At 44.1% G+C, this 13864-nt stretch overlaps 1 protein-coding gene across 18 annotated transcripts in view; it reads right to left on the reverse strand.

Annotated features, from left to right (window-relative positions):
• LIMCH1 (LIM and calponin homology domains 1) overlaps window positions 1-13864 on the reverse strand; it is a 219256-nt gene that overhangs the window by 130986 nt on the left and 74406 nt on the right. For all 18 annotated transcript variants that reach the window (XM_083754801.1, XM_083754800.1, XM_083754799.1 and 15 more), the window contains exon 2: window positions 6537-6607. In XM_083754801.1, coding sequence (XP_083610927.1) covers window positions 6537-6607 — 71 coding nt within the window. The remainder of the gene's footprint in view (window positions 1-6536; window positions 6608-13864) is intronic.

Genomic DNA, 13864 nt, shown 5'->3' on the forward strand with positions numbered 1-13864 from the left:
AGGTCAGCCTGCCCTATGCCGCTTCCGGAACTATAGTCTAGAGAGTGGCATGCGCTTGTAATGTACATGGAAGGGGGGAGGAGGAGGAGGAGGAGGAGGAGGAGGAAGAGGAAGAAGAAGAAGAAGAAGAAGAAGAAGAAGAAGAAGAAGAAGAAGAAGAAGAAGAGTTTGTATTTGATATCTCGCTTTATCACTACCCGAAGGAGTCTCAAAGCGGCTAACATTCTCCTTTCCCTTCCTCCCCCACAACAAACACTCTGTGAGATGAGTGGGGCTGAGAGACTTCAGAGAAGTGTGACTGGCCCAAGGTCACCCAGCAGCTGCATGTGGAGGAGCGGAGACGCGAACCCGGTTCACCAGATTACAAGACTACCGCTCTTAACCACTACACAGGGAGCCAAGAGTGGATGCACTGTGATGTTTTGACATCTGGGGAAAAAAGAAGAATAAAGCCGTAGAACCTAGAAAGCTAAAAAGATAGAGAGGGACAATACCACCTTGTTCCCCCTCCCCACAACTTGAAATGCATATTCCTTAGCCTTTTTCCTAATTGTTATTATTATTATTTTAAATATCCAACATTGCAGTCAATATTGTTATAGATTGGGAGGGGGAAACATCCCCAAGCCTAGAAATTAATAAATGGTGGGATTTTGATTATCTGTGAGGCGAAAGGAGAAATACAAGCTGCAGAGGAACTCCTGAGCTAGCCTATGCAGAACAGCCTAGCCAAGCTAGACCCATTAAGAAACAATACAGGGCCACGGAGGGCCATTGGCAATGCAAGAGAGCTGTCCTACCCCCCCTTTTTGCCCAGAGGTGTAAACAGATATTGGGGGTTTGGAAGGCTGCCAGGGTAACTGGGTGTGAGGTGACAGGAAAAGAGTGTTTTCAGAACAAGGTGTTCTGAGAAGAAGAAGGGAGAAGAAAGACTGGGATCCATCTTGGGCAGACTGGCTGAAGGCTGGCTGTGAGAGATGCCTTACCAGGCATGGCCAAACTTGGCCCTCCAGCTGTTTGGAGACTACAGCTCCCATCATCCCTAGCTAACAGGACCAGTGGTCAGGGATGATGGGATTTGTAGTCCCAAAACAGCTGGAGGGCCAAGTTTGGCCATGGCTGCCTTGGACTCTAGGGCAGCACTGCTATGGGGGACAAGCCCCTCTTGAAACAACCAGGCTGTAAAATCCAGATTCCCTCTATGCAGACTGAAGGTGTAAACAGGTGAATAAACCTATTTCTTAAACTTATGTCAGTTTCAATTCTACACAGGAACCCAGACCCTGGGTGAGTGCCTGGAATCTTGCAGAGAGCGGGGGTGTGGCACACAACTTTTGTAACAATACAGTTATTACACTAATGCAGTCACAGCAATATTATTCTATGTTCCTTGTAATTTAGAAAAGCGAAAGGAGTACAGTTACGTTGACCAAGGGCAGGAAAGAGCACTATGTGTGGCACCAATACATGAAGTAAGTGAAACTACAAACTGAAGTGTGGGAGAGAGTTTGATGTGGAGAAGTCATTTTCCCAAATGTCCATCCACAGTGTTCTGCGCAGCAATGTTGAAGTGGACAGGGGGAGACTAGGCTTCATACATGCCACTATTGATTGAGGAAAACACAGGAAAAGAAGTGTTGGCTCAACTGCAGCATGAAGAAAACCAGCAAGGCTCTGGGTGCCTGCAATCTGTTCTACAGGACCACTAACTTAAGCAAAACTAAAAAGGAACTCAGTGGGAATTGCCTCTTATTCTGGCACACAAAGACAGCTCCTGCAAAAAACTGCTTTACGCAGTATTAGTCAATCCAAACCACTGTGCCAGAAGCCATGAAATCACTCCTTCAAAAAAAACGAAAGAGCTTAGCGCCTGAGCACAGCTGCATTAGCAATTGAAACAAGTAATGTTATGAAAAACAGAAGTGTTGCTTTAAACCCAAAAAGAAGAACGGCTACTCAAAAAAGGTTTTCACACTTTCAGATCTATGGCATACTTCCTTTTACCCAGTCTGTTACTATAATACGCACATTCCTTTCCAAGTCACCATGTACACATATTTTTGTTAAAGACAGATTTGATGAGAGACTCGTGTATTATGTACTGAGATATCTGGACCATAGAATGGAACGTAATAGTAGCAACCATCCCTTCAACTTTCCCTTACACTGAAAAGTTTCAACAGAAACAAGTTGCAGGTATATTAAACCTGGCTGCATATACTTTGGCCAGCCTTCAATTAGTCTGAGCACCCATAAACCCAAACCGGCTTTCTTTCAGTAGGGAAAAGAGCTTCAAAATACCACTCTCCATTTTAATCTTTCTTCAGGTCCCTTCAGATTTCCCTCATGCACACCAGTTGCAAATAAGACATCGCTTTCCATCTCTCAGTGCAGTGAAAACAAAGCACGATTGGGTCTAATTGGGGGTATATATATTTTTAAAAGCCTCTAACAATGAAACAGGAAGCGCATATATCACACAAACAAACGAGAACATCAATGAGAAGCAAACCACAAAATAAGCACAAGTTAATATAGTTTTAATATAAATTACTCTGCAATTGTTAAAGTCATAGATCATTTGAACTTGGGGTTACAAGTGACGTCCTTTTTTGAGGCCTACATTTGAGACAGCAAATGTGCCTTTCCTTTCTGGTAACACTATCACAATCATACAACTGAGGGAGGAACATCTCTTATATGCCCCTAATAGCTGTATGGAACTCCTCAGCATCATAACCTCTGGAACGTTTTTTCTCAACAGGATTCAGTCTGCCCCTCATTTTGTCCTCAGGGTTCAAGAATATGAAATCTATGAGCCTTACATGGAAGGGGAGCACTTAACCATACCTAGATGCCACACGCATGAGTTTTGCTGAGAAAATCAACCAGTTTAAAACCAGACATGCACCATTTTTTACTGGGGTGAGGCACATGTTGCTATTTTCTAACTAGCAAAGTGCAAAATGGTAAGTTGCTTTTAATACTGTGAAGGTAGGTAAAGGTAAAGGACCCCCAGACAGTTCAGTTCAGTCAAAGGAAACTATGGGATGTGGCGCTCATCTCCGCTTTTCCGAGGGAGCTGGCGTTTGTCCACAGACAGCTTTCTGGGTCATGCTGCCAGCATGGCTTACTTCTGGTGCAACAGGACACCGTGACAGGTGGCAGAGCACACAGAAACGCCATTTACCTTCCCGCCATAGCGGTACCTACTTATTTACTTGCACTGGTGTGCTTTTCAACTGCTAGGTTGGCAGGAGCTGGGACAGCGCAATGGGAGCTTACCCCGTTGAACTGCCCACCTTCCAATCGGCAAGCCCAAGAGGCTCAGAGGTTTAGACCACAGCGCCACCCGCATCCCGACTGTGAAGGAAAGATAAGTGACAGATGCCACTGATTATGCACACAGCCCCACCCAATTCTGCTCCAGACAGGAAAGGGTGGGATTCTTACAGGTTTGACCCTGCATGACTCCAATTACCTCAGCAATGCAATGGTCAAACCACTTCCCAGACATGTCCCTGGAAAAGGGGAAGGCAACCGAACACAATTGCCAAGATGCTCTCTGTCCACCTCTGCACTTAAATGATAGGGTTTGCATGTCAAGGTTGCCAGATGGCTGACTGAGGAACACTAGATCCCTGGCAAGCAGGATTCACAAGAGGCGATCACACTCACACCAGAGTGCAACGGAACAATCTCCACCGGGGTAAGTCAGGTCTGTGAACCTCTTTGGTCAGACAAAGGGTATTCGCAAGCAAGCAAGGCATTTTTTCCCTCTTCTTTTGTACTAAAGGTCCACAAATTGGTTAGACTGGGATTAATAGGGCAACATGAGCTGAGCGGTAACTTAATTCCCTGTTAATTAAGCACTTTTCTACCAAAGGCACTATTAGCCAAGGACGAAATGTACGACTAGAGACAGAGAAAACATAAAAGCTGCAAGACAAGCCACACCTCTAGTTTTCAAATATAGTTTTCAGTTCGTCATGCACGTATTTGGTAACACGAGGAAGTACAGTGAAGAACACATCCATGTGGACTTTTATATCCAACCCTTCTTCCAAGGAGCTCAAAGTGGCATACATGACTTTTTCCTTACAACAACTTTATGAGGTAGGTTAGAGAGCTGTGAGAACTATGAAGTTCACTGGATGACCATGGCCCTTAGGTCACTCTCAGCCACCCTAATCTACCTCAAAAAAAAGCCTGCCACTAGGTTTGAGGAGGTCCGGTGAGGTACTAGGGACACAGGTGGCACTGTGGTCTAAACCACTAAGCCTCTTGGGCTTGCCGAACAGAAGATCAGCGCTTCAAATCCCTGCAACGAGGTGAGCTCCCGTTGCTCTGTCCCAGCTTCTGCCAACTTAGCAGTTCAAAAGCACAGCAGTGCAAGTAGAGAAATAGGTACCGCTGCGACATGAAGGTAAACAGCATTTCCATGTGCTCTGGTTTCCATCACAATGTTCTGTTGTGCCAGAAGCGGTTTAACCATGCTGGCCGCATGACATGGAAAGCCATCTGTGGACAAATGCTGGCTCCCTCGGCCTGAAAGTCCTCGACCTATAGTCGCCTTTGACTGGACTTAACCATCCAGGGATCCTTTAAAAGGTAAAGGTAAAGGACCCCTGACAGTTAAGTCCAGTCGCGAACGACTTTGGGGTTGTGGCACTCATCTTGCCTTACTGGCTGAGGGAGCCGACGTTTGTCCACAGACAGTTTTTCTGGGTCATGTGGCCAGCATGACTAAGTCTCTTCTGGTGAAACCAGTGCATGGAAACACTGTTTACCTTCCCGCCGGAGCGGTACCTATTTATCTACTTGCACTTTGACGTGCTTTCGAACTGCTAAGTTGGCAGGAGCTGGGACAGAGCAACGGGAGCTCACCCTGTAGCGGGGATTCAAACAACCGACCTTCTGATCGGCAAGCCCTAGGCTCAGTGGTTTAGACTACAGCGCCACACGCATCCCTCCAGGGGTCCTTTACCTTTTATCTTTAACCCTTTACCCTCAGACCTGTGAAGTAGCACCCTGCCATTACACTCCCACAATTGAACTATTGAACCTGCATGTTAGGGGCAGGTAGCGTCAGAGATATGCTACTTTAGCTGCTTTGCCCTGTTCTCATTCCACATACAGAAATTAACTAGACTGGAAGTTAAATCTTAACTCACTAGTGGTGATGGAGTAGCATCTTCCACAACACCCAAGACAGCAAGCTAAGGGGGTGGGATGGAATATGTCATGTGGCATACATAGCTCTGTCCTTGAAAAGAGAGAGGATGCCCAGGGGGCTTAGGAGAAACAGCAAGGGGGCTGTGCTTTCTGCTACCATCCAGCGTTTACCTCCTGTAATGGTTTCCCCACTTTGCCTAACAGTAGGGCCGGCTCTGATCTCCCAGTCCAAGCATAGGCAAACTCCGCCCCTCCAGATGTTTTGGAACTACAATTCCCACCATCCCTATCTAACAGGACCAGTGGTCAGTGGGAACTGTAATCTCAAAACATCAGGAGGGCTGGAGTTTGCCTATGCCTGTCCCAGTCTAATGAGCAGACTAGAACTTAATTGTGCGCAAGATATTGCACTTCTTGAATGTTCTGGTGCAGTTCTCACTGAAAATAAATTTTGAAGCACATTTTAGAGTACACATAATAACTTTTGTGAGTAATATTCAGAGTAGACTACTCTGAGTACAACTTACTTTAACAAAAAGTTTTAATCTCAATAAATGAATGACTTGCAGAATAATGTAGATAGGTTTTTCCCCACAAAACTCAATGTGACCCTTGAGAGCGGAGTCAGCCTTTACCTGCAAGTCCCCATCCTGTAATCTATTTCTGGCGGCCCCTGTTAAATATGACAGAACTTTGGAAATGGTCATGTATTAACACAAAGCAAAGCATCCTGGTGGACTATCTGGTCACACTAAGGCCAATTTCTTGAGCTGTGAAGAATGCTTGCTAGGCAACAGCAGAAGCCTGCATGTTAAATAATATTGGCTGATATTTGAGAGCCTCCCTCGTCCATTCCACAAAGAGGTATATAACATCAAGAATGGCAGAGTTCCCACCAGATGTGCATGTATACTTTGGAGGACGCTTGGACAACCCACCAAGACCATCCAGTTCCTAAGCATGCAACACATTTGATGACGAGCCTCAATTGTTTGCTTTGGCTAGACTTGTTTGAGTTGGAGGTGCTCCACACAAGAAGTTTCCTTTGGCTTGAGGTGGGATGACTCCTAACAGCAGGTCTGTACTATAATGTCTGGGAAAGTAACTTTTCTTCCTAGGAAGTCATAGCACAATGTGCTTTTTAGCACATCCGAGGGGGCCATCTAGGCAGCTGGCGAAACATTCCCAAAGCCAGGTCAACAAACCAAACTCGACAAGAAGCAAACGAACAAAAAATGGTTGTGTGAATCTTCCTCAAATCTATCTCCAAAGGACAGATAACTTGAACGCTATAGCTATTATTACGAAGACTTCACAAAAAACCCCTTAAAACTCAAAGTTCAAGGTGCAGTTTTACTTACTCACACAGCAGAACACCGTTTTCTAATCCAGACCGAAAATCTTTATCACCAAAGGTTCTCCCCGTAACTTGCTGTAAAAGAAGGAGGTGGGGATTAGTCCATCAAATCTTAGGGTTTGGGACAGTTTTCTGAACAAAAACAAACTTCATCATAAAGCACTCCAGCTCAATATTTTCTGGCACTTCTGAAACAGCCTTAGTCACAGCCTAGAAATTTATTTTCAGCTTATACACTGTATCCCATGTAAGACTTCAGTGGGTCTACTACTCTGAATATGAATTAATTGGATACAGTCTTATCACTTTAGGAAACACTGACCTAACACTTCATTCAAATTTACGCCATCATTTGGTAAAGACTGAAACTGTAACTATCAATGGTCAACTGCAAAGCTGTATTCATGCAATTTATAATTATTATATACAATCCCCAAAATACTGATATGTTGAGAAATACCAACTCATGATACATTTTGACACATTTAATGAAGTAGGTAGGTTCTTTCCTATGTTTGTTGTTGTTGTTATTGTTAATTAAATTTGTATATACCGCACTTCAGTTGAAGATCCCAGGTCTACAAAAGGGACTGAGAGCATGTTCATACCACTTTTGGGGGATTTTTACTTTGAATAAGTACTCAAAGGGCTATCTGTGCCCAAATAAATCATATACAGTTGTTACACAAAGTATTGGAAAATACAAATCAGGAAGCCCCATTTCTGAGAAAACTATAAAAAAAAACAAAACTTTACTTTGTAGAGGTAATTAAAGCTCGGGTATGACTCAATGAACTTTTCCCCTCAGAATTTTCCAATGTTTACATTTCACATATAATTTTTTTCCCATTTCACAAGTTCATTGGTAAATATGAATGGACACCAAACACAAATAAATAGCTGGGCAAATGTGGCCATTTCCATGTATTTAGCTTTGCTTACTAAAACTAAGTAAAATAAGAATGATAATTACATTATTCTACAGACCAGGAGTGGGGAAACTGTGGTTCAGCGACATTTGGAGGGGCCCAAACTCTCATCATCCCCAACCCTTTGCAATGCTGGTTGGGAATGATGGAAGTTTGATTGCAGCAACTTCCAGAGAGTCATAGGTTCCCCGCTCCTGCTCTAGGGCTGCTGAAAATTCCCTGACGCAAACTGAAACTTTTCCAAAGCAAATGACCCCAAATCTAAATCTATTTGAATCGAGTTAGCCACAACTTATTCAGGTCCACTTTCCCAATAGTCAGAGAGCAGAAGCATCCATTCCACACACACACAACATCTTTAAATGATGCTACACTGCAAAGACACCTACGGCACTTTTGTACTCCATCCCTCCTATGCTTAACACACAGGGTGATAATTTGGGGAGAGCTGCAGGATGCAGAGCTGACAATTTATTCAATCATTTGTGCAGTGCAGTACCAGTGCAGTACCAGGGGCAGAAACGGGAAGCCTTCTGCTCAAATTCCTAGCTGAAGCAAGCATTGCCTTTGCAGCCTCTTTAAGAGCACACAGAACCTCACAAGCATATCTCATTCTCTACTGATGCCTGAGCTATTTGCCAAGCCTTTGATAAGATTTATAAAACGTAGAAAAACAGGAAGAGGCTGCTTTTCATGTGATACCATGATTAAAATCAAAGAACCAAAGCTCAATGTAATTTATCATCTACACACATACAATAAACGGTATGATTTCACCATCTTTGTTACATTTTCCTCTTTAAAGAAGTTGTGTTCAGTCTTGGCAATGGAATGATTCTATTGCTGTTAGTTGGCATACATGAAATGTGTGTTTACCAAGGAAAACAAAGACATGTGAGCACGGAGAGACTAAACTCAGTCGAATGCAGGGGTGAGGACCTTCAGCCTAAAGAGGAGCAGAGTATGGCCTGCATCAAAACTGCCGGAATGAATGGGAGATAAGTAAACAAGATAGTGAAGCTCTTCAGATTCAAGCTTGGAATCAAGAAATCCCAATTCAAAATCAGAGGCAAATTTTACACGCCCCAAATATCTTCTCTGGCTCATAAGAAAATCCTGAGTGGTAAAAGAATTTCCAACCTCAGCCCGCCGCCACTGCTGCCTGTCTCTACTGTACATCTCAATCTCCCCAAGCGGTGCAGCAATAAAACTGCCAGCACATTCACAAAGCTAAGCAGGGTCCGGTATGGTTTCATATTGGATGGGAGACCAACACGTGTTGAGATTCCTGCATTGCAGGCACCTAGATGACCCTCAGGGTCCCTTCCAACTCTACAATTCTATGAAAGGGAAGAGTGGAGGTGGAGACAACTTGCAATGCAGGAATCTTGCCAGACAGCCAGACACACTACCTGACCCATTGTGCCACGGGGGGCTTCCCTTCTGTTTATGACCAAAGGAGCACCAAAACTGTATTGAAGGGAAGGGGAAATTGTTCCTTTCTTGCTGGCTAACAGAGTGATAGGGTGTGGGGAAACTATGGAGGATCCCATGGGAAAACTACATTTCCTATCTTTCTTCTTCCTCTTTGGAGATCACTCGTACCCAAGTAAGATTGTCTTCCATGAACATGGTTTTAACAGTGAGTCCATAAGTGACTGTGGAGGCCAATTCTGGATCCACAAGTCCTTCCGCAGTGGGGACATAGGTTTCCTGGCGGGTGTTGATCATGGTGAGGGTTTGCCAAGCATGCCTTCCTCTTAGCACGCTTCTCCCTTTCATCCTGAGTTCGACATCATACAGTGGTGCCTCAGGTTACATACGCTTCAGGTTACAGACGCTTCAGGTTACAGACTCCGCTAACCCAGAAATAGTACCTCGGGTTAAGAACTTTGCTTCAGGAAGAGAACAGAAATCGTGCTCCAGCAGTGCGGCGGCAGCAGGAGGCCCCATTAGCTAAAGTGGTGCTTCAGGTTATGAACAGTTTCAGGTTAAGAACAGACCTCCAGAATGAATTAAGTACAGTGGTACCTCGGAACACCAACGGTATTCATTCCGGAGCCCCGTTCGCATCCTGAATGGAACATAAGACACGACAGTGCATCTGCGCATGCACAGGTCACGTTTTGCCACTTCTGCACATGCGCGCGACACCGTTTTGAGCGTCTGCGCATGCGCGAGGGGCGAAACCCAGAAGTAACGCGCTCCGTTACTTCTGGGCTGCCACGGAGCGCAACCCGAAAGCGCTCAACCTGAAGCACATTCAACCTGAGGTATGACTGTACTTAACCCGAGGTACCACTGTACTTCCCACCACTGAGTGGAAGAGTGGAGAATGTTTGAGGATTGGCAGTCTGGGAGACATCCTTCCTTGTTCTAGGTTTGACGCATGGATTCCCCCACGCACACCCAGTTTCTTTTTTCCTGGGGTCCAGAGACTGAAGTGAGAGCCAAAGAGCTCACTTATCTGTGTTCTTTTAAAATTAGATATTTTTAAAACGGATACCTTTCTAAATTTGCCCCATTACTCACTTGAATCAGCTTCCAGCAACAACAAAAACCACTAATACAATAAAAACAATAAAGTTATATATAATACAACGCAGATAGCTATATCAATAAGCCAGATCAACGCCAAAAGCCAGACTGCTAAACAAAGCCATATTACCACAATTGTTGTCAGTATGCATCAGTTCATATTACTGAAGCTTGACATGATCCACTGCATTAGCCTAACAAGCCCCAGGTGTCAGAACAGCTTAAGGAAGGGAGGGGAAAAGCAAAAGGTTACAAATAACTAAGCAGATGCTGTCCCCAGGTGAAATTTTTCCTATCCCGCAACATATTGGAAGCCAACTGACTGGGCAGTGCCAAAGCTTAATGAGACCTTGGCTTGCTCCTGGAGGCAATTATTTGGTTTCTACATGAGATGGATAGCAAGCGAGGAAGGAAGGGGATTGCATTATGTGAAACACAGCCATGAAGAGATCGTTTGTCCTAGAAAGGATACGGGGATTGTGCTTGATAAAACCAGCCATTTATCTGCTCATTTGCACTAAATAGGTCCCATACGGCTCTGTTTAGAGCAAAACAGTCAAAACAGATGCATTTTGGCCTCAAGCAAAGATGACTTTTTCGTTAGAGAATACTACAGTAGAGTAAAATAGCTCCACAGATTATCTTGAAGACATTGGGAGGTTGAAATCCACAGATTTCTCGGTTTAACCCTAGAGTACGCCTGGGCAGCCAGGAGCCTGAAAGGGCCCTGAAACTCTTCCATTTTATTCAACCGAACTACTATGAAGTAAGTGGTTCATAGACTGCAGCGTAAATTTCTGCTGGTGAACAGCTTTGAGAAATACCATATTTTTCGCTCTATAGGATGCACCAGATGATAGGATGCACCTAGTTTGGCGGGGAGGAAACAAGAAAAGAAAAATTCTGAATCCCAGAAGCCAGAACAGCAAGAGGGATCTGGCTTCTGGGATAGCCTCTTGCAGTTCTGGCTTCTGGGATAGCCGCTTCGCGGGGCTATCCAAAAGCCAGAATAGCTAGAGGGAGCGCTGCGCAGCTCTCCCAGCTTCAGCAAAAGAAACCCGAAGCCTTTGGAGTGCAGTGTGAGGTCCTGCTGCACTCCAAAGGCTTCAGTCAGCTATCCCTGAAGCCTGGAGAGCGAGAGGGGTCGGTGCACACCAACCCCTCTCACTCTCCAGGCTTCAGCAAAAGCAACGCGAAGCCTCTGGAGTGCGGAGGGAGCGCTCCCTCTGCGCTTTGGTGGCTTCGCGTTGCTTTCGCTGAAGCCAAGGAGCCTGCATTCGCTCCATAGGATGCACAAACATTTCCCCTTAATTTTTGGAGGGGGAAAAGTGCGTCTTATAGAGCGAAAAATACGGTAGTTTGCTTACCACAGAAAATTAGTCCATTTATAGGGAGTTTTTTTTAAAAAAGTACGCTTCCACAGAAGATCACTTTATTTGTTCCTGCTTCATTTCATCTTCTCTCCCATAAAGCCATCTGACAAGACGAACACATAACAAATAGATGAAATACACCATTATTTCAGATTCCTGAGGGGTCCTTCCTCTAACCAATATCACTGAATCACATGCCAGCTTGGTTGTAATTTGGCGGTAAATACTTGGTGGTAATTTGGAATAAAGGAGCATGTTTTTGGTACTTATTGTATGCCATTACCACAAACCTCTTGTGTGATCCTTTTGGAAACTGCTTTGGTTTCATTCCCTAAAATGGAATCAATTGTTCCTTTATTCTACCCTTGCTTGACTCGAATTCTCTGGGCCAGAATACTAATTATGTTGCTGTTTTCATTCAGTGCAATATTTTTCTTTCAGAAACACCCAGGGGGGACAATCTGGATCAGGACCTGGGAGATTTTTGCAGGGGAGGGTAAAAATCTGGCTTAGTCAATGTTGTGCCTTCAAAAAAAATAATTGGACTACATTTCCCATCATGCCCAACCACTGGCCATGATGCTTGCGGGTGTGGTGGGTGTTGGAGTCCAACAACACTGTGAGGGAACCACATTGGAAAGCCTTGTTATAAACCAGGGGTCGGCAACGTTTTTTTGTGACCGGGCCAGTCCACTCCCCGGCAGACCTCTCGGTGGGCCAGAGCATGCGTGCCCATGCGTGCACTCAAACTATTTCCGGCGCTCTTCACAGAATCCCCACACCGATCCACAGAATGGCTGTGGGCCAGTTCCAGGAAGCTCATGGGCCTTAGGTTCCCAACCTCTGTTATAAACAGTGCTTTAAGACTCAGGAACGAAAAGGCCTTGGGAAGTAAAAAGATTTCTGCCTTTCCAGAAGAATTTCAAGTTCAGCACCAAGCAAGAACACCACAGACTGAACACGGTCCTCTCTCAGGTCCTCACCCACCTGATGGCAGGGGGGGTCTGAAGCAGGGTCTCCAAGGGGTATCTGAATATATGGGAAAGTTCATGTGTTTTGAAGAAAAAGCAAGCTTCCAGCTCCTCTGGCTGTAGGGGTATACAGAATGTTCCTTTTTAAACAGGCCTTTGGTTGATCTGATGTCCTTTTAAAATGTGTTTTTGTGGAGGAGGGTATTGGGCTGCTGTTTTTATTTTTATTAAGTATTTTGTGGTTTTATATTTTGATTTTATTCTGTGACCACCCTGAGACCCCCAGGTATAGGGCGGTATATAAATTCAATAATAATAATAATAATAACAATAATAATAATAATAATAATGCTCCCTTTTATTTGTAAAAGCAAGAAAGTTCCACCATTTCACCGTAAATGTGCCTTTCTTTCTTTCTTTCTTTCTTTCTTTCCTGTTTTTCTATCCTGTTGCTATACATAGTTTTTGTGTAAAGTTTTTCAGCAAGGGCCATTTCCCACACTTTATTGTACCAATTTTACCAAAGAAATTCCACTCAAACCCTTCCAAACTCTTGCTGCTACCAGTAAATATCCAACTAATGGCCCTGTTATTTTCCTTTCCTTTTATACTGTGGTTCTCACTATACTTCTTTATTTTTGTGCTTAAAACTTAACTCCAAGGGACAGAAGTTACACAAGTCAAATAAAGTGATTTTAAAAAATAAACAAACCATGGTGAGCTTTTGTTTTCAGGTTCTACCATGGTTCATCTCAAAACATCCCCTCTCTTAGGGTTGAAGCACATGGTTCACAATATGGGAATTCTCGGCTCACTCTGCCCTCTCTGCATATCGGAGATATGGAGCAACAAAGCAAACCACATTTTTGCCCTGAAAAATGTGAGAACAGATCACATAAATTAAGCATAGAAGAGCCTGCCTGCGCCACCCGTACCACACAGAAGGCCATCTTTACATCATCTGCAGACAGAAGAGCATAAACTGGTCCTCAGGCTAAGAAATATAAAGAAATGCTTGCAATTTCTTTTTCATCTGCATTCTTGCTCCCTCTGAAATCTGTTTGCAATAGCAAACAGTATACTTAGCTTTCAGTGGCCGACGTATACAGAGAAGGCTTTAGCCATCAGAAAAGTAAGTCTGAAAGCAATTACCTTGCTGGTGGTTCCTCTTGAGCACAAATTTACACACCGATGCAATAATTGGAAATGATATTTTTTTTTTTAAAAATGATCTGTCGACAGCACCTATCTGTGACAAACAATGCAATTCTAGATGAAATGGGATCACTAATCAATTTCTGCATAAACAGAGCTGGGGTGAAAACCCACATGAATTTATTTCTGGAACATCCAATTAAGATTGTAATGCGGTAAAGTGGGAATTGGTCTGTTGCTTTTATTTTTCCCTGCTGCTCCAGATACAGGAGAGGTTTTGTTCACAGGGCATGCGGCGGGGAGATGCTGGCTCAAACAATAACCGGCTCTTTTTTTATTGTTAGAACACCTGCTGCCTCTGACAGC

This window comes from Podarcis gaigeae (assembly GCF_964106915.1).
Source record: "Podarcis gaigeae genome assembly, chromosome: 9".
Taxonomy (NCBI): domain Eukaryota; kingdom Metazoa; phylum Chordata; class Lepidosauria; order Squamata; family Lacertidae; genus Podarcis; species Podarcis gaigeae.